At 28.1% G+C, this 22,779-nt stretch overlaps 1 protein-coding gene across 1 annotated transcript in view; it reads left to right on the top strand.

Moving 5' to 3' along the window:
• The window catches only part of LOC107448013 (atrial natriuretic peptide receptor 1), a 250,934-nt gene that overhangs the window by 156,582 nt on the left and 71,573 nt on the right, over positions 1-22,779 (top strand). Inside the window, exons 3-9 of the mRNA XM_043057664.2 lie at positions 4,106-4,298; positions 6,053-6,188; positions 14,266-14,357; positions 16,383-16,518; positions 17,428-17,512; positions 19,190-19,319; positions 21,408-21,482. Coding sequence (XP_042913598.1) covers positions 4,106-4,298; positions 6,053-6,188; positions 14,266-14,357; positions 16,383-16,518; positions 17,428-17,512; positions 19,190-19,319; positions 21,408-21,482 — 847 coding nt within the window. The remainder of the gene's footprint in view (positions 1-4,105; positions 4,299-6,052; positions 6,189-14,265; positions 14,358-16,382; positions 16,519-17,427; positions 17,513-19,189; positions 19,320-21,407; positions 21,483-22,779) is intronic.

Raw genomic sequence — 22,779 nt, 5'->3', positions numbered from 1 at the left:
TATATATATATGTTATATGTTGGTATGAACTATTCTCTTTTAACCTTTGAATTGCTCCCTTCTTATAATTCAATTATTTCTTTAGCTTTTCGTCTTCCTAGCGAGAAAAGAATTTTCATTCAGATGTTTGTAAATATGTACGTTTACGCTTTCATGCATATGACAGCTCATTCACTTGACTTTTAAATTATTTGTTGCCATTGCGAAAAGAAATAATGACTTTCCTTGTACTATCGTACATCGTTTGCTTTTCTATATTCTACATTTTAGCATTTTGGAATGGTTTGAATTTAGTGTTTAATGCCCATTCCTTTTTTGAGATATTAATTATTTATCTTTTCTGTTTACTTTTCGAAACATCACAAGAATATGAATTGTAAATTAAAGTTTATGAAAACTCACTTAAACACACAATAACTTGTATTATTTAACTAATTTACTTTTAAATTTTTAATGTCATCGAGTAAAATAACATTTCTGTACAATAAAAATTCAAAATATACAAAATTCAATTTCTTATCAAAATATTAATGCAGTTGAAAAAGTTCTTCAAGCATATGAAATAAGATAGCGCAAAATTATCTATTTTTTTTCAATACATCAAAAAGAAAAGCCCCTCTCAGAGAAAAATAGGGGTTCTATTTTTAGAGAGTGCCTATTTTTTTCAGCTTGCATAAACATCCTATACTACGTTTTAAAAATTCTGTGTTTGTCTAGTGTAATAAGGTTGATTTTGATTATTAAAGGCATTATCAATGGATCAATGGACTTATTTTATTAATTGACCTTTATTGGGAGACAAAATATTGTGTTCAATAATTTTACATAAGCCACCATCTGCTACGTGTCAAAAAATAAAAAAATAAATGAAGAAAAAAAATAAGTAAAACTACTTATAGAGAGGGATCCTGCATAATTTTTCAATACAATTCCCTTTTGAGCAAAATCTCAAAGCTGTCTTGAGGTAATTACTTTCCATAACAATATGTATCGAAAGAATAATAGAATGAATTTGTTTTTCCTTTCTGAAGTGAAACAAAGAAATGAGTTTGTTTGATAAGATTATCGAAAAAGACACAAAGTTCATCGATTGAAAAGTCCTGTTTCATTTTTAACCTTTCCTATTAACGAAGTAACATTCGTAAAATGTTTTTTTTTCCTTTTTTTAAGTTGCCGTGGCAGAATTTTTCGTTTAAGATTACTTTAGAAATTTTTGTGTTATGAAGTTTTCAAGTCGTTAAGACCTTTATAAATTGCATTTGAATAAAAGGAAGAGATTAGATGAAAGTTATTGTGAGAAAACAAGAGCTGTACGTAACACTATAGTTGTATTATTGAATTTTCCTTTATTTACTTCAATACTTTATTTTTTCAAGAAAACTTAATTACAGCATTATTATTGAACTTGTAATTAAAGGTTTGCATAACACATCAAGCCACTGTTCAAACATTTTCCTAACATTTTGATATTTGGAACTAAACACTGATAGAAATATTGATTCAACCCTTACCTATGTTTTACTTCACTGCAACTGTGAAGCCAATGGCCGCAGGTTCGAATCCCGTTCTGGTCATGGATGTTTCTCTCTCTTGTGTTGTCCACTGTTGTGTGTGATAAGTGAATGTGCCCCCCCCCCTATGAACGGGTTTGTGCAGTGTGGCGTGGGCAATGTTACTCGTCTCCGTGACTTTGGTTCACAGGAACCCACTGGGTAACGCGAAATGAGTAACAACTCTGGCATCTTCTAAGGCGAAACGAATAAAGTTCAGTGCCTGCCATTCGGGAAAAAAAAAACTTTACTGCAACTGTAATATCTTGACAAGTTCCACATTTTATCTTTCTTAAACTGTTGATTATATGATATTATGCTCGAAATTAATCAGAAAAATGGTTCAGTTTAGCAGTTTATTAAGGTTTTAGTAAGTATTCTCGGTATTTTGATTTAACGCACTGTGCGCCAAAAAAAGAGAAAAAAGGACCACCCTGTATAACTTTTTATTTAATGATCGGATCCTTACGTTTCAGGACTCAATCTTAATGGCTCGATAGGGTGACCTCAAATATGCTAATAAATACGTGCAAGCTAAGTTTTAAGAAACGAAATCAGGCACAAAAACGTACTTTCTCTGAATAAGCATATCTTTTTTTCCCGACGGATTCGGATTTCCGACCCCCAAAATAGAGGTCAGAACGTGTTAGGAGTTAGCCACGATCTGGCAAATATGGTTCCAATAGTTTGGTCAGGAGAGTGTTCCAAAAATCGGAAACCTGAATCTTAATTTCACCTTTTGCGTATTTTGCTATATCTCGAGAAATTTTTCAGCGAATTGAAAAATTTTTGCAAATAATTATTAAATTCGTTTATCCAAAAGTAACTTTCAGTAAGTTTTAAATTAGCTTTATTAATGTATTTAAGAATGGTCGAAAAATTTTGAATTGCAAGGTATACGTTTTTTACATCATTTTCAGAAACGTAATTTTCTATGGCAAAATACAAAATTTCAGCCGAATCGGGGAAATCGTAACTGAGAAATCACATTTTAAGTATCTGTCTTTAATGAAATTCTATTTCTCGGGAACTATTCGATCAATTTCGCCCAAATTTTGTATTTTGCCAAATAAAGTTTCTTTCTTTGAAACGAGGCAAAAGTTGCAAACCTTAGAATTTAATCTTTTATTTTGGCCATTCTTAAATAAAATAACAAAAAGTAACAAATATTCAATAAAAGTTATTTTTCACGCTGAATTATTTTTGGATAAATGAATTTTATAACTGTGTGAAAAGAAATTTCAATTTGCTTAAAAATTTCTCGAGATATAGCTAAATACGCAAAAAGTAAAATTAACAGTAATGGGTCTAAACTTTGGGGCGCTTTCCTGACCAAACTTTTGGGACTTTCTCAGTTTTCGGCTACCTCCTATATTTTGTGGGTCAAAAATCTGAATTCGTCGAAAAAAAAGTATGCTTATTCGGAGAAAGTACGTTTTCGTGCCTGATTTCATAATTTAAAATAATTTTAGGGGGTTTGCCCTAAATAATTAGCTTATTTAAAGTCAATCTCTCGAACCATTAAGATTGAGTCCTAAAACGTGGAGATACAATTATTAGATTAAAAATCTTTCAGGATGGTATCGGTTTTTCTTTCTTTTTATTTGTACACTGTGTGAATGCATTTTAAAGTTGGAAAAATTTACTAGAGTGTGTAAAGAACGGAAAACTTAATTTTAAGATATGCACATACTACTCAAATTCTGACAGAGTATCATATTGAATTATATTTATCGGGATAGAACTGATTTAATTAAATGGTAGACATGATATCATGAAATTGCCAAGAGATTTTAACACAAAATTGAATTTTACAGTTTAAATATTTAATAAATAGTTTTGCAATATTTGGTATTTAAATATTCGGTAGAAATTTAGAATAAATATAAAGTGGTAAAAATAAAACCTTTTCTATAACAATATTAAATAAAGTACGATTAATAATTCACGCTCATAAAATATACATTACTTTTTATTTTACAAAATCTCTTAGATTGCAAATAGGGTCTCGTTTCCCTCCTTAGTTGAAATTACTTCATTAGTGAAACTAAGAAATGATAGGATATAACGATTCCATCAATACAAATTATCAATAATTCGTTAGCAATAGACTTCTATTGCTTCTAATTATGAAAAGCGATGTAACAATGTTTTCAAAATAAGCTACTGTGCACAGCTATAAAATCGCGCAATTATTAATTAATTAGTATACGCCCGTGCAAATATTTTCTGTTTTAATAGTCTGACACGAAGTAAGGTCTATAGCTTTACCAATCAGCATCATCATCTACTGACAGACTTTTTTACTAATTTTAATACTTGATTGAAATGAATAATAACTTCCAAAGCAGAATATATTTGAAAATGCATCATGCAGTACTATTTTTTTACGATCTATTTTAATCGGTTTTTCACGTAGACGATCATTTTTAAAAAGTACGTAATTTGAGAATATCACACACAGAAACCGTTATTATATTTAAACTTCAGGGAAACGCAACTCTTTGTTCGAAATGTATGTTATTAGTCACTATATAGTTTGTTTTTCATCCTAGTAAAAACGAAAGTAGAAGACCCTGGTATCGTGAATTCGATACGAAAGAAAAAAACAACAAGGCCCGTGCAGCTTATGAAGCTCTGATTACAGTGACAGCGAGAATACCAGAAACAGCAGAGTACGCCGAATTTTCAAAAGGAGTGAAACATCTTGCATTAAAGAAATTTGGAAAACCTTATGGAAAGGAAGAGGTAAAGTCTTTAAATGTATATCAAGTGAATGTTCTAAATAGATGGACTAAATCCTTAAAATTTAAATGTAATCGTTTCTTTTATACACTAGCACACAAAGCAATGGTGGTACTCAAGGACGCGTTGTTTCAGTTGTATTGAAAGAATCTTAATAAAACCGAAAATATACGCTGTTTGTATGATGAATTAAAGATTTTGGTTTTAAAAAAAGATATTTCAAAATTTCGAAAACATTTGGTGTTGTAACGAAATAAAAAGAAAAGTAACAGCTCAAAAATCAAAGAATAGCTGAACAATTACCTACCCAGCATGATCATCAGATCTTAATCCTCGAGGCTTTTTATTCTGTGACCCTATCAACTATTAATAATTTGTAAATTGACTTGCTGAGTTTTCATAACGATCACGTTTATCAAGAACGTGTCACTGAAATTGACATGAAAATAAGCACTGTTTTTCATTCCTATTATATGTTGCTCGTGGCCAGTGATTATGTGGTGCTACGCTTTCATCCTCTTTCTTGATGAACAAGGTATGCGCATAGAGCAAGCGGATGCTCGAATAAATAAAATATTTGGTTATTCTTTGATTTGTGATTCGTTGTCTTCCTCTTTACTTCATTACAGAGCCATCTGTTGGAAAAATTTTGACTTATTTCTCAACGGAAACTTCAGCATCATAATCTAAATAACAATTAAATGAAGTATTCGCATCCACTTAGTGGAACCGAACCTTCAGCATATGAGTACCATCATTTAATTTTCTCAAAATTGTAATATCACTGTAAAAAAAAAGAGCTTCTCAAAATGGATCCAAAATAAATAATAACCGTATTTGAAAACCCCGTGTATTCAAAATTGAAACTGCATTTATAATTTTTGAGAAAAAAGGGGTAATCTCAATCGTGGTGTGGAGGGAGAAATGTGCGAGAGAAATATTCATTTTCTGCCGGCACGATTTGAACTTAGGATTACCGGTTTCGTAGTAGGATATGCTCTATCATAGTTAAGCACCCAAGCACAAGGGGAGTTAGGAAGGTTTACCTAGTGGCTACAGTAAGGACACATGATGACTAACTAATTTTCAATTTCAATATTACAAGGAGTTGAAATTTGGAAAATATGGTGTCAATATTTTAGTTAGGAGTAATTTTAATTTCACTTTTTGCTTATTTCGCTATATATAAAAAAGAAAATTGGAGTGAATGAAATGCATGTCATGATGCGTCATTACATCCAGCAAATCTTTGGATGTTTTAGCTCAAAAATGTCCTTCCATGGCAAGAAAAAAGAACGTTGATGTACAGTTTATATCTTAGAAAATTCATATGCAAAAAAAGAAGATATTTCTTTTTCGCAATTCATCATGCTCTCTTCTAGCTAATTCAAATAGATTGGTTGTTTTTTTCCTTAACATCTGAGACTTTAGCATAATAATTGAGTACCTGATAGTAAAAATAAGAATCAGTACCAAATTTAAATTAAAAGGAAACCAAATTTGATATCAAAGATTTAAACAGCAAAAATTTTATTTGTGTAAGTGGAGAGATGTTTTAATTTGACTGTAGAAATTAAAGTGTACAAATCATTTATTTGAAATTCCGATCAAGAATAATTGTAATTCGGTACACAATATTATGTAGACAGTTTAGCTTATTGAATTCGTTTTTAATATTTATGTAGTATTATTTAAAGTGTGCTGTAGTATTATTTAAACTTCAGTCTTTTACAAGATAATAATCTGAATTATTTTAGGTTAACATATATGTAACTGCTTTTCACGATGCTGTCATACTTTACTCCCTTGCTTTGAATGAAACCTTAAGCGAAGGATATAGCTTAAAAAACGGAACAATTGTAACTCAAAAAATGTGGAATAGAACATTTGAAGGTAAGTTCATTTGTTTTCTGATGAAGCTCTGATATGGTCAAGTTGACATCAGTATAAAGGAATTGCATACCATTTTAAACGTTTAGACAGTTGCTTCTGGTGATAATTTTTAAAGCAAATTTTTCTGCGTTGTATTTAGTACCGGAATTTTTACAGTGGAGCCATTTTTTATGGAGGATAAAATTGCTTTTCAAAGCCATTTAGATCACTATGAATGGAAAGAATTAAATAACTTTTAAATCAAAAATTAAAAATCTATAAGAAAATATACGTTGCAAGCTATCAAAATCAAATAGAATCATGCAAATATTTTAGAAAATAGTTCATCGGAAACTTAGACATATTTTGATCTTAATGAATCAACATGCCTCCCCTTCGATTTTACGACCTATTTCACTCATTTTGGGCATGTAGGTACTTTATTTAAGTCACACTAGAGATGAGATGCACTATGGGCTATTGGTGACGTTCTGGAAAACATCCCTGAGGAGGATCCGGAAATATGACATCACAATTTTGATCCTCTGCAGAGGGACACTCGTTTTGAGATAGATTTATCTTTATTCTATCACAATATCAGTTATAATTTTTCTATTCTTTTCACTGTTTATTATACATCTAGAAAGTTAAAAATGAAATAAAGAGAACACCTTTATAATTTTTGATCGATTGAAATCGATTGATTTTGATCGATTCTAATTTTTTCTACAGATTATATTTCAAATTATTAAATCAGACTCAAAACTTCATCTGAATAAACATACTATTACAATGTAGTAAATGAATTGAAATTGGCAGTAGATCATGGAGTGCAAAAAGTGTTCAAAGGCTTATCAGTGATGTAAAAAATAGCAGATCAAGTTGTACCTTTGAAAATTAGTGTTACAATGTATGTAACACATACCTTTCTTTTTGAATAAGGATTCTGTAACCTCAAAATAAGGGGTAACTGCAATTTGAAAAATATGATCGATCAAATATTTTCCCCTTTAAAGTTAGTTCGCTTCTTTTGTACTTCACCATTCATCGAGAATTTTTAAGCAAATCAAAAACTTCAAATAACTAATTTTCTTAATAATAAAATTCATTAATCCAAAGATTAATTATAAATTAAATGTAAATATAAATTTGATGCAAAATATATTTTTTTATAAACAATAAAAATACAAGTTTTCGGCAAATTCCTTCTACCCCATACCATATTTGAATAAGTAAGCAAGTAAGTCAATCTTTCTTTGATTTAAACTCTGGTCTCATCCTCTATGTAATTATTCTGCCTTATTGGTTACTATATCTCTATATTATCACATGAAAAATACCCCTAAAGAAATACTATATTTAAGTATTTAAAAAATAACATTTGAAATGGGAAAAGTGAATATTTTTTTTAAATTGACTTATCTTGACGAAGTTAATATCTCAAAAACGTACGAAAACTGAGTGTTTTATTGCCTTTAATGTTTAGCGAAAATTCTGCAAATTATGTATGATTATTCATTTCTTTTGCAAATAGAACAGAATATTACCTGATTAAGACATCTTAGCTTCAAAAATAAGCGCCCATTTTCAAGACTAGCGAGACGTGAATGCGAGGAAACAAAAGTGATTTGAAATAAAGACGTAAAGTTACCAACAAAAATGGGAAAATAAAGGTGAGAAAACTAAATTAGAAAAACACAGTAGTTGAGAGAGAACAAAAAGATGAAAAACATTATAAGAAAAACCAAAGTGTCCAAGAACGAAAAATCAGCTTAAAATGCATTTCCATGAGCTATAAAATAATAATTAAATGCAAAAAAAAAAAAACTTTTTTATCCTCGTTAAATTCACTAAATGAGGAAAAAATATTACTAAACACTCAAAGTTAAAATAGTTCAAAAAATATTTTATAATATTAACCACACGCAAAGAAAAAATAAATTTTCCCTCAAATCGAGTTGTACTTTCTCAATTAATTAATTGCTCTTTTCAGAACCTTTAAAAAATGTTCGCAAAACACACTAGCACTTAAACTATTGTATGTTTCATAAAAATTGTAGTCATGCAATCAGAGAAAAACTACAAAATGCTATTTACTTTTTATATAAATTTTAAAAATTAATAACAGGAATAACTTGAGAAAGTTTACTTATTATAGTACACATTCAGTCTCAAAAGTTTAAAATCAATTTTATATTCTGAATGAATAACTTTTAAACTTCTTAAATCTTAAACAATTCAAATATCGTTTTCAAATATCATTAATTTTAAAAGAAATATTCAATTAATTTATATTTTTTAATTTATTTTAAAAGTATCGAATTTTACAGTTATGAGTTTTCAGAATCCTTAGTATCAAGTCATAGTTTTGTTGTCATATTGATTTTTCATAAATTTCAGATAAATGTAACAACTAGCCAAAAATAAAAATATCCAATCTTAAATTGCATTGTGTTAGATTAAGTTAAAAAAAACTTATTAAAAGTTTTTTCAGATATTTGGGAGAAGCATTAAAAGCATTAAAAGAACCAAAGTAGTGATTAAAAATATGCATAAAGAAATTTGTCTTAAATAATAATTCCCTAAAATCGAGCATTTCTTAAGTGATAGTTCAGCGAGTATCCTCAAACTTAAAACTTCTTTGGTATAAATTTGAATATTTTTTTTTATTTTCCTATTTTATGATTTTCTATTCTTTTCTCTTCTTTTTTAGAGTTTTAAAGTGTTCGACCACTTTCCCACTTATTCAAACCTTATTTTTTTAGCATTTGAGCTTTCGCGCACACAAGCATGAAAGAAGAAGAGAAAAGTTTAAAAAGTAAAACCATCCACTAGAACCATAAAAAAGTTTATCTTCTTTTTTTTGGATAATAAATTATACTTCAAATATTTTAAAGAGATTTTGCGATACTGTAAAACGTGCCAATGTTGAAGAATACAAAGTCGATTTTTTTCCCTATAGAATAAGAAATACCAAACTTAGAAAGCAACTGTGTATTCTTGAAAAACAAAATTTTAGTAGCACTTTGTTTCTCAAAAATCTATTTTATATTCTAAACATAGCATCAAATAATGAATATGCATATCAAGTTTTTGTTCGGAAACATTTTTGAATAAATTCATAGTCTTAATTTACATTTTACAGTCAAAAACAAGTTCATAATACTTTAATGTAATATAACAATAAAAAAAACATGTCAAGTACATACTTTTAAGACACATACATTTTAAGATAGATTAATCAGAATATTTCTCAAACATTATATAGTCTATAAATTACAGAATTTTGAATGACTTTCCTGTTTGCTGCAAATGACACTATTTTAGGCTATAAGCTAAATTATTAATAATTTAATGCACAGGAGTATTTGGCTCTACGTAATCAATTTGTAAAAAAAAATATTCTTAGTTTCGAATTAATCTATTTTTAACGTCTCCAAAAGTCTTGTTATAAAGGTTATAAATTTTGAGTAACTTTCACACTAAGATCAAGGACATGCACTGTTTTCATTTTGCGGTTTTAAAATCTATTTGCTACCTAAGATATAATCTTATCAAGATACGAAAATAAACTTATTCGTTCTGTATATCTTTATATAACTTTCTCTCTAAAACCGAAGGTAAGCAAAACTTCTTTCCTCCGAAAAAGACCGTGAGCTATTTCATGAACCCATGAAACCCATGGGCTATCCAGTATGTGTTTTTGTCAGAAGGAGAGCAACCTATTAACAATCTTAAAAACATCAATCTTTATTCTTGTATTCTTGCCTTATTTCCGTCTGTCTTATATTACACTGCGGTGAAATTGAAAAAACAACGGCTTCACGATTGATTCAGAGAAAAGTGGTTTGACAACTTTTCTCCTTCTATTGCTAATGCTATGAATGCTAAAATCAAAATTCGAAAAACTAAAAAAAAAATTTTTTTGCAATATATTTAGCTTAATATATAAAGATGCCAAATATTTAAAAATCTCAATTTTGAAATATTTTGTTGCTTACGTTGATTGTTCAATTGCATGGCAGTACAGCCCTTCGCAAGAAACTTTTCCATTTGCCTCAAGTCTTGTGAATGACTTCATAACAAGTTCTTGGATGTAAACCAAGTACGGTTTCTGCTTTCTTATGCTTTAAATAGCATGAGCTGGAGAATTTTCTAATCTATTATCTTCCTAGCCCCTTTTTTACCTGTTATTTGAAATATAGGAAGGCAGAAGAGGTGAACACTTTGTCTGAGGTTAAGAACTCATGTCAAGATGTAGCGGATCAAGACTTGTTACAAAGTGGAAAAGTTGTTAGCAAATTGTCTAAATTATTTTATTTACTCATTTAATAAAGACAAATACCAGCAACTCGTCTATTTGCCACCATAGGTCTTGACCTGCTTCATATAGGCAAGCGTTCTTCTAAGCATGGTTATAATGCCTTACACTCTAATTTTTTCAAACCTTTCTCACGTCTACGTGACTTGAGGAGTTCAAATTGGCTCAGACCGTTCAGAACGAAGGAAGGCAGAAATCGAACTCCGTAGGCAGTTAAGAACGAGTACAAAGGTGTCTCTTATCAAAGCACGTGCAAAATTAAAAGTTTCTGGTGACTGACCTAATGCATTTCACTGCTAGTAAACAACACAATACGATTATTTGAGGAATAATCGACTAACTTAAACTAATAAAAAAATTACAAACTTGCTTACTACTGAACCAACACTTACAATCAGTCTTTGAATTATTACATACCAACTCATTTCTCTACAAATTCATTATTAAACGTAGACAATAGCTTTCAAAATAATTAACTGTCATATGACCTGCCTATTAGCTAATTCGCGTAAACTTATTAATTTGTTTGATAACTTCCTGGCTCATACTATTTAACTCCCTTAACAATATATCCTCTCAAAAGAATTCAAATATGAGATTAAAAATGACACATGAGTGAACTACATTTCTAATACATTACATTACTTAAATATTAATTAACTCATTCATATTTATAACTAGTTCACTAAAGCACAGTTGGCTCAATTATTAACAAACTAATCTTTCCGAAAATAAGCATCTCATTAATGCAGTATTATTATGAAAATTAACACTGCTTAAATAAACTATGAAACAAGCGAGAAATGAATCACAAATATACTTAAATAAAATTGAATACTAGTTTCGACGGTGCAATTGGATGTTATTTTAAGCGAATGATAGGATTGCGAAATCTATTTCTTATTAATTTTAGCTTGGTTCTCCTTTTATGTATCATTATCATGAAATTGCAATTCTTCTTAATATAATCCTTGACAATAAATTTATTCAAAAGTAAAAATAAAAAACAATAAAATCTTAAGTTTTGTTTTTAACAAAATGATGTTTGTTAAACCAAATGAAGAAAGATGTCCAACAGTCTGACAACACAGTAGAGAACATAATAAACTGAGAACATTTTGAAGTCAGGGTAAACTTTTAGGTTTTCCACTGAATTGAAAAATTTAAATATTTTGGAATGTTTTTCATAGATTGATGTATGACCCCTCGTTATTGATTGGCAGCTATCATTTGAGAAAATTGTAGACGTAAATTCTGATGGTTAAAGTTAAAGCATCCAAAAGATGGTATTTTCCAAATAAATTTGCTTGTTTGCTATAATTTAACACAAGATCCACCGAATTTTGGACTTACCTAAGACCGTCACTGAGGGTCAATTTGACGCTCATAAGAAATTGACTGAATTCCAAAGTAAATGATTTTTAATTGATAAACAATAATATACAATGAAAATACAATAATTAAAAATTGTTTGAGATTTCCTTTCTCAATTTTATTATTAAGATTGTAAAGAAAATATTACAATATACTCTAATTATTGCATTACAGACTATTTTATTCATAAGAGCGTTAGCCATAAGTAAATAGACAAAAGATACAAATACGAATAATGCAATTAGCACAACACAACATGTTTTAAAATGCTGTTTTATGCTCCATAATTAGTCAAATGTTAGAGCAGACGTGATATAGTATATATACGTGACGTAAAACTGATAACAAAAAGCTATCAGAAGTTTTATTCTGCCCCTTAAGATACTATAAGGTATGTTTCTTTTATTTTACTGTCAGAATTCTAACAATTTGGCTTTCAAAGAGCAAAGCCATAATTCATCGCCCTTCAACAAGCACAATAATTAGTTAGCAATGCGTAATTGTTGTAACAAAAGATTCTTTGAAAACTATCCATGCTTTGAGAGCAGCAGCTTTGTCATAAAATTTGTATAAAACTATGTGAGACACCAACAAGTTTCGCATCCTGTAGAATATTTCCTTAGCATCTACTCAGGTAAGTCATCGTCAGATTTCTTGCTATTGTGCTTAACTAAATAGTACTTAACTTCTACTCTGTGCTGTAGCCTGCGAAAACATTCGCACGAATAATATTTGAAATTATAACATTATTTTCTGTTGTAACTAAATAGCAAATGCATTGTTTCTATTCTTCAGTATAAAAGATGATGTCTGGGCAAAGAAGTTACAATAAAAAAGAAGGAAATTTTCTCTTGAATAGTCGTCCTATCACTATAATTTTTTTTGCTTCACAAGAAAAAATCATCTGCAAGTTTTACAACAGAAAATAAAATTGTTAGAAGCCCCGCTGTGCAAGTAGTTTAGATGTGGTTTCAATAATCGTAACACTATGTCTTTGCCAGATTGTAATTCAGCTGGTCATTTTTCAACTTGCACAAATAGACATTCAAAACATTTGTCATGGGTTTAATATCAGTCAAAAACCAGAACTTAGAGTAAAAGTTATGCAGCTTGTTCGTCATACGATAAATTTGTATTTTGATTCACATGGCAATGACTGTTTGCAAAAAAAAAGAAAAAACTATTTATTATCCAGGATTTTAACAAAAGGCAACTATTAATAGTCAGCATGTACGTAGTTTCAAGCACAGTAGCAAATTCGTTATTTATTGAAAAAGAGTTCAACTAGCTACTTCGGACATGCAATCTAAAATTCCAAAAAATGCAACGAAAACTATTGCATGACATTTCATTTTGACAGGGTTGTCCCCAATTTTTGTTCTACAAAACATATTCACGAAATTTGTAGATTTGTAAAATAAAGAAGGGCTTTATTTTTATTCTTTTACATCTTTTCTTTTTTTTCCTCATCTTTTGAGGGTCAAAATTACCCCTTTTGGCTGCTTTAGATTTTTCTATGTTTAGCTATTTTAATAATCAACTTAAAGGTATAAAATTTTGATACAGTATACTCAGAAAGTTTTTGAATATGCCAAAAGTTATGAACTTTAAAGATCGCAAGTATCTCCAAAAATAACGCAAAAAACGTTAAAAAAATATATAATAAAAATTACCCCAATGGCACATCTAGTGTTTAAAAAAAACGATTAAATACGTTTCCAAAAACATAGTGGCTATTTTTGAGAGGCTAAAAAATTCTCGGGGTCAAAGTTACCGGTCAGAATGTACCAGCTATCTGCAAGATGAGACACGAAAAAATGATTTTTAGAACGAAATCGAGCTTTATGTTTATATAAGTATACTATGGGTATGGGTAAATATCAGAGTAAAATTTATATACGGCATAGCATAGTAGAGTCTATGCAAAAGCAAGTAAAACTGATTTTGAAATCGGAGGGAGAATAAATTAAATATTAGTTACCCACAAAATGGATGCAAATTTCCGATGAACTGATATCTTCCAAAATATATGTTTGATTCAGGTATTCTAACTAGCTACTCAAATTTTGAATGTAGTGGATAAAGCAATTCACATCAAATAAAATTAAAAAATAAGTAGTAGTTAAAGTTATTGATAAATTTAACATCATTCAACATGTGATTTAAATTTTAACTCCATATTTGTGTATTTATGCAGAGCAATTTATCATATGTTTACTAAATATTTACGACAGATAAGTTAATCAAAATTCATTGTTTACTCTGTTATATAACAAAACACCAGTACTTCAGAATATTTGACATTTCATGTAATGTATTTACTCAGTCAATAGTTAGCAAACTATTCAGATCAATGTTAATGCTGAGCTAATATTACCTAATACATCTAATTTCTCGTTTTAGGCATTACTGGAAATGTTAGCATAAATGAAAAGGGGGATCGTTTTGTAGATTATTCATTACTTGATATGGATTCTGACACTGGAATATATGAGGTAATTTGAGCAAATAATTAATAAGTGATTTTATTATCATATTCTAATCTACTAATCTCAATCAGCTCAAATAAATCAATGACATTAACATAAATAAAATTATTGTTTTTTTTTTAAATTTTCGCAATTATGAAATACCTTTAATTTTTAGAATTGTATATATTTAACTTTTCACTTCAGATAAGCATGCACTCTTAATATTGAGAAAGGTTATTAATACTGTTATAAATGTAATTTTTTTATATAAATATAAGGTGATTTAAAATCCCCGATCAAAAAAAAAAAACTTATTATATTATCACCACTGTTTTAAAATATATAAAAAAATTTAACAAATTATTATTTAACTAAAAAATAAAAATAAAAATGTAATTGAAATATAAAGAATAATGTCACACTCTTAATTATTGTAAAATGACAAAATAACAGTAACGGTTTGTTCATTAAACAAAATTGAAAGCTTATTTATTTTTTTAATTGATTATTTAGTACTTACTTTTTAAGTTTTGATGGATTGTAATAATTAAGAAAACCAGAGAAGCGGATTCTGAAAAAAAAATTCTTGAATTTAAAAATTAATTCTATTAAATTTAAACTTGAAAGCTTCTTTGTGTTTTCTTTTTTTTTAAGTAAACACTACATTTTTTCAATATCCTGTGCTTATAGAGGAGCAAAAGGAGTGCTGTGTGTTAAAATAATTCAACGGAGTAGAGCTATTTAAATCATACTTTCGTACAACTATACCGTCTCTGATTTATAAAGAAACATTGAGTTCGGGCACATTAACAAATAAATAAGAGAGCTTCTTTCATAAGAAAATCTATTGTCAATATATATGTTGTTTGAATGAGCCTAACGTTATCATTTAAGTTCATTGGTTCCACAAGTTTTTACTTTAGTTTTTAAACTCAATAAAACCAGACTAAAGTTGCTAACAGGTTATTAAATGTATGATATAACTTTTATCTACTTCTATTGTTTTCTCCAGGTTACTTTGTCAGATAAATTTTGTTTTATAGGAAAATCACTTTGTTTAAATCGCTTTTAAGAGACTTAAATCGTCTTTCGTGTAATCCTAAATTGCAGTGGCTTCATTCTGAAGTGACGTATCGCTTCCAATTACTAGGTTTTTTTTTAAGTAATTTAAACTACACTACTTCCAAACTGTTGTAAAGAGATAGAGAATTTATCTTATTTTAACAACTGCCAAATTCCAAGCATCCTAACTAAACGGTACAAAATCTCAGATAAAATTACTGTAAAAAGTACCAGTACTTAGTGTGCCAGTACTTTTTACCGCAAAATTTATTTTTGTTGTAATATTTTACGAAACAAAATATCTCATGTATCGTAATTATTACGGTAATATTTAATGTAAAACGTTTTTTTGTTGGCTAAATTTTGTTTTTGTCTAGGAAAATCACTTTGTTTAAATCGCTTTTAAGAGACTTAAATCGTCTCTCATGTGATCCTAAATTGCAGTGGTTTCATTCTGAAGTGACGTATCGATTCCAATTACTGGATAGGATATGTCTTTTTAAGTAATTTAAACTGCACTACTTCCGAACTATTGTAAAGAGATAGAGAATTTATCATATATCAGCTGCCAAATTCCAAGCATCCTAACTAAACGGTACAAAATCTCAGATAAAATTACTGTAAAACGTACCAGTACTAAGTGTGCCAGTACTTTTTACCGCAAAATTCATTTTTACCGTAATATTTTACGAAACAAAATATCTGATGTATCGTAATTATTACGGTAATATTTAATGTAAAATCATTTAATCGAGGTAATTAAATAAATGTACAACGATTGAGAATACTGTACCATTCCGTGGCTGTAAATTTGGAGATTAATTTAACTGCACAAAAAGTGGTCACCATATGAAAAACACCCACATAAATACAGAATTTAATAAAGATACTTTAAAATTTAAAGATAAATTTTGTTTGCATCACATAATTTCCCAGAAAATGATAGAGTGATGGATTAACTATCATAATTAATAGAGTTTATTTTAGGTCGTAGCAAACTATTACGGAGTGAGCCAAGAATTTGTGGATGTTCCAAGAAAATACATTCGATGGGCAGGTAACAGAATTTCTCCACCATTAGATGTGCCTGAATGTGGTTTTGACGGCTCAAAATGTCAAGATGGTAAAGAACCTAGATATTATTTGTGTTTTTAGAAAGGTCAGAAGAAATATATCTTTTAAATGTCATTTAACCTAAAAACTTTTTTAAGGTCATTTTAAGCCATTCACGACCTTTTTGTTTTTGGAGTGTCATGAAATGTGATTTACTTATTAAATAAGGATATACAAACTATTCCAACTATTACTGAGTAACTCAAAATATGACTGACTATTTGAAAAGTCAAAATGTGGAAACTCAATAAGATCTAAATGCTTCGCTTGCTGCTTTCTACATTGGAAATCAGAATTTTATTTTTACAAAATTTTAAAGTTAATTAAAAAATTAATACTGCTGACTATGAAAAGTTGTAAGACAATGTTTTCAAGATAGCCCACATCAGCAGTGCCAACTTTCTTCAGCTTGAACACTAAATTAATGTACTCATGTGTAAATATATTCAATCAGATTGATCTGGCATGCAGCAGAATAATGTTTTATATTATTATTAAGTCAACAGTATCAACTTTTAACCAATTTTGTTAATACTTGAAACTTATATAGAATACTTACTGGCTTTTAGTCAGAATACAGTCAGCCATTTATTTTTCTTTAATTGGTAATTTAAAAGGAATAGGAATCGATAGGAATTTTCGAGATGAGTATTTTCCTTGGAGGTCAACCTTGTCTATATAAATTCAATGATAAATAGATGTAGGCTAGAAGAAAATATACGTAGGCCAAGGGCAGAAGAAAGATAGATAAAATGGCGGAAGAAAAAATGTTTAAAAAACAATCATTTTAGTGGTGCGTGAATTAACTACACAGTTACATAAAGTGGATAGCACATTGGGACAGAAGTAATTTTTTTGAGTAATATTTATTATAATCATTGTATCATTTTAAATGCTTACGCTATTTTTAAACTTTTAGAATTGTTTCCTCAGTACGTAATTGTCACATCTGTTTTGAGTGGGGTAATCATTGTCTTCATCATTATGTCATTTTTCATATACAGGTAAGCTTTTATTTTTTCATGAAACATGTTAACTTTAGACATAATGTACAAGGAAGCACTAAAAAATGAATTATGCTAATATTATTTTCATAATTTTGTATACATTTTTATTGCAGTATTTATTAACAAATATCAGAAATAAAATTCCTAACTTATGATAAAATTCCTAACTATAAAATTCCTAGCTATAAAATTCTATAGCTATAAAATATATATATATTCCTAGCTATAAAATATATAGAATTCCTAACTTTTTTTTTTGCAGTGGAAAAAATATCTAATAATATTCTTAAATTTGACGTCAAGTTTTAATGACTTACTTGTAACTTTCTTTCCTCTTCCAAGCTGCTTTGAACCTTCAAACCGTTAATTAGATTTTAATATTTACTTCAAGTAAATTTCTCTTGAAATAGAAAAAAAAGCACTTTGTGCCAATTCATAAGTACATTTATGCACAAAAAAATGAACTTTGAACATTTTTTTTAATGTTTTTTTTTTTTTTTTTTTTTTTTTTTATAAAAATAAATATAAGATTTAGTTAATAAAGGAATTTCTTTTACGGATCTCTCTTATTTGTTTAATAGTCTTTTAAAGTTTTAATTTTTTCCTTCTTTAAGCATTAAATATGAATATCAATTGCAGAATATTTTATTTTTGTTTTCCTTTTGTTTTTATTTATTTCAGAAAGTTCTTTATTTTAAACAATATTAATAACTATATCAATATGATTTCTAAAAAAATATATTAACAGGTAAAGTATTGCAGAAACGGACAAAATTGAAAATAGAAAAATGAATGTGCGTTTAAGTTAAATATTTTCATTTATTAATTCACTCCTTATGAAATTAATATTTAAAGATTAAAATGTTTTGATATTTAAGTGGTGCAACCATGCAACCAGGAAAGTGGCGCAACCAAGACTTATTTTAATCCTAACTTTAATTTATGATATGAGCTTAATTTCCTTATTCAAAATTACAATTTTATGAAAAATTTGCAAACTTTTTTTTTCAAAAGATGATTACAAAAATATAATAAGATATATATTTCTGCAAAACTGAATTGATTATTGTAATTACTATATTTAATTTTAATGAAGCTCAAATAATGTGTATACTTTGATGCATATACTTTATGTCAAGATACGATGAAACCAATTTATCTTAATTTTGCCACCAAAATATTGAATTAAACGAAAATTTATAAATATTTTTAATTGGAGCAGGATCAATCATTTTCATTCGAAAAAGCTAAAATGTTATTCAATTTAGCACAAGTTTCTAACTTGAGAAAGGAAGGAGAAAATTTATTGTTTTGGTTACTATACTTTAATTTAATGACACTTCAAATGTATATGATTTTACTTAAATTTAGGTACAGATTTATTGTTTTGATTAATAAAATATTTCTCTAATAAAACTGAAATAATTTTTCAGTACAAATAATAAGAGAACATCTGTATTTTTTATCAGGGTTTATATTATTATTTTGTAATAAAAAAATTGTTTAATATGAAGTCATCTTATTGAATCTCAAAAAGTAGTGCATAACCATTACAAATTCGAACGCATTACTCATATAATTATGTTTTTATACTTAAGAATAAAAATTTTTTTCATTTAAAATAAATAGGGCGTGTAAAGTTTTTTGTAAAAAAAAAAATCAATTTTCTTATAGGCATTTTCAATTAGAGGCCGAACTTGCTTCCATGACTTGGAAAATTCGATGGGAAGATATTGTGGATCCAAAACATGGCATGCGAAAGCGATCGAGCTCAAGGCAAAGTTTAAATCGAATTAGTCTTGGGGTAAATACAACAATTATTATTTTTTATCCGCAGCTTCGCATTCTACCTTCAAAACTTATTATTTTTTTTAAGTACTAGCTTCTTCAGAAGGCATATTATTGGTACCAAACTCAAAAATTCTATAAACAATGATTTTTTTCATTACTTTAAAAATAACGCAACTTTTCCGAATCGTGAAAATATGATGCTTTCGCTCATATTGAAAACAAGGTAAGATTTGGTTTATTTTATTTCTATATTGGACTATTTTTTCTCCATATTGAACGAGTTAAGATTAAACTTTGAAGATTTCTTTTAGCATGATCACTTTTTTCTTGTTTTATACTTTTGTTTCTGCCACGTTCATTTTTGTTATTTTACTTTAATTTGCCATTTCAAAATTTGTTAAAGGTTTTTAACAGTATTTCATATTTAATAAAAACTGTAATGTAGTAAAAAATATAAAATATCATTTTTTATTTATTTTTTTAAGCGTTTCTGTCAAAAACATGCCGAGACCTAACTTAAAGATGGGTATTTTTATTCAAAATAAATGAACATAAATATTAAAATATTGAAGTAGAATTAAAACAATTACTTGGGAAAAAATAAAAATACCTCTCTTTTTCAAAAATTTGCTATCATTTTTCTTTGTTTTCTTTAATGGTAAATCAGAAAAAAGAAAAATAGTGCTTAGCTTGCATTTTTGTGGTTACAAATGTTCAAATAGGAGTTGTTTTTATTTATTTGTTATTTCTTACATGCTCTATTTATAAAACAAAATAAAATATTTTCTATTTCATTTCCTTCGAGGTGATTTTCCTCTTTGGTCGACGGAGATCTGCAATTATCATGGGATTAGTAGACACCAAATTAGAACTTTTTACAAACTTTCATTGATGTCGCGACCTTAAAATTAGGGCATTCATGGGAAAAATTCTTCTATAAAATTCCATCTTAATCCGGGGAAAATCTCGAAACTTTTATGGGATTTTATTGTAACTTTTATTTTCTATATGCTGATAAATTCTTTTAATTCTTTAAACATGTTTTTTGAGATCTCTTTCTATCCTCTTTCGCAATGCTCGCTTTATTCCTTAGGCAAGTGGTTCACAAAAGGCATTTAGTGGAGCCCTAGAGTTCCGTGGAGCAATAAAAAGGGTTTCGGGAGTTAGTACTCTTATGACCAGTAATTATTGAAACCTCCGATTATATTTAGACAAAACCTATAATTCATAATTGTTTTAATCTTTCGGTAGACTTCATAAAATTATTTCAAGTAAAATGCAAATGAAATAGAAATGACATTTTTAAAAATATATATATATAATATTTCTAACAACAATGTATGGAACAAATTATGAAAAAAAAACAAGCATTTATAAAATATTGTGTCAGCATTTCTTATCGCGCTTTTTAAATCAAAATAAACTAACCAAATTCTTTAATAAATAAATACGTTTTCCTAATAACCATTTTTAACGTTTACAGCAGTTCTTTTAAATTCTAATTTCAAAAGTAAACCATAATTATGCTTATTCTATTGATTTTCAGATTATATATCTACACTGGAAACAAATTCATTATTAGAGTAGATACAACAGAAAGGATAGATATAAAAATGTAAATTTCTGTCCGACATAAAACCTTATTTAAGATTATTAATGATGAAATAATGAAAAATCTTTTTTACTCTAACTTATTATTTTAAAAATAATCTTCTATAAGTTATAACATCTATATTCTATCTTTATCTATAAAGTCAAGGTTCCACTGAAAGAAGATTGCTTATTTAGGGTTCCGTAGCCGAAAAAAATTGCGAATCACTTCCTTTGGTGATCAAATTGATTATGATACTTTTAATAACGCAATAATCAAAAGTATTTTGTAAGATTTTAGTTTTTCTCCCTTCTTAAACGTTAATTTGTGACCATAATGTGATTTATTTTCTTAACTTTTAAGGACGGAGTTACATTTCAAAAAAAGTTTTAAAAATATATATTAAGGGCTGTGATTATGTGATCACTCGGCATAAATCTTAATTTTAAAATTTTGTTTTGATTACGTTTTTCTTTCATTTAACAATAACTTAATTATTTCTTGTCACAGAGTTCGTGTCCATCGGATGCTTTGTCTATTACTGATTTTAACAGGCAAATCTTTGTGCGTAATGGTTATTACAAAGTAAGTAAAAAATTATTATCTAATAATGAAGAGTTTTTATAAATGTTTGTTGTGCTTATTATCTATCAGTTTATAGTTTATCTAAAGACAAACTTTAAAAATATGAAATTACATGTAAAAATTGTTTGTCCTTTTTAATTTCATTATAGAAACAAATTATCCGATATATAAATAGTAGTTCACAAAAAAGTATGAAAGAGAATTATTGAGTTCTCGCCAAATAGAGAGAGAGATAACAAAATCAATCATATTGAGTATATTTAATGGATCGTAATAAATAGCAATTAATTAACTATTTTGAGGAAAAAATATTTAATAGTCAGGCATTTTTTATTGGTAATAATATCCTCCTTTTGTTTACACATTGAATGTTATTTCAAACATAAATACTTATTTACTCTGTATTTAAAATAATTAATAACAACCAAATGTGATAGTAGAATCATTTTTCGGAAATAAAATTTAAAAAAAAAGTGCCCGGTGAAATGTAAGAATAGGCCACATCGGAAGAAAGTTTTATTTCTCTAAAAAAGGGTAAATTGTTGAAAAACATCCGGTTTTATAAATACGCAAGAAGTTATTTTTAAATATTGCATTGTGAGCGAAATCTGGAAATTTGAAAAATACCTATTTGAAACTATAACTACTGAACTGTTTAATGAGATAATGCAATCTTTGAATATGCAATCTTTGAATATGCAACCTTTGATAATGTTACCTCATTGATAATGCAACCTTTGATAATGCAACAGTGTGGCTAAACACAATATTGCTATAAGCCTTTACCTTTAAAATATAAGACATTTTTAATTTTAAATTAATCACATACATTTTCGGTTCAAAATTGTTCTATTTCAAAATTTTCAATGCTAACTTTAACATTGAATTCGAAATCGAAATTAAAATTTTGAATGCAAACTAAAATAACATTTTACAGTCAATGTTCGAATTCGTACACTCAGATGTTAAAATTATTAGCATATTTAAGATGGAACTCACAATTTTAAATAACTCTTTTATTTCAAACTAGCTGTACCCTGCGTGCGTTGCAACGCTTTCAATTTGAATTTTGTATTTAAGTGTGTAAATGACATTTGCGATTATGATTTGAAATGCAAATTTTATTTAATGGTGAAAAAAAGCAGTTAATTCTCTAGGATATCATTAGTGCATTTTCAAACAGACATGTATGGTGATGCACACGGAGCATGAAACATATTTTGGACAATGATCTGAAATAAGACTGGATCTATGGTGACATCAAGAATTTCTGCTGATATCTGATCAGTTTTAGAAG

Source organism: Parasteatoda tepidariorum, chromosome 1 (assembly GCF_043381705.1).
Source record: "Parasteatoda tepidariorum isolate YZ-2023 chromosome 1, CAS_Ptep_4.0, whole genome shotgun sequence".
NCBI classification, from domain to species: domain Eukaryota; kingdom Metazoa; phylum Arthropoda; class Arachnida; order Araneae; family Theridiidae; genus Parasteatoda; species Parasteatoda tepidariorum.
The sequence above is the reverse complement of the archived record's forward strand: the minus strand, read 5'-3'. Positions and strand labels throughout refer to the sequence as shown.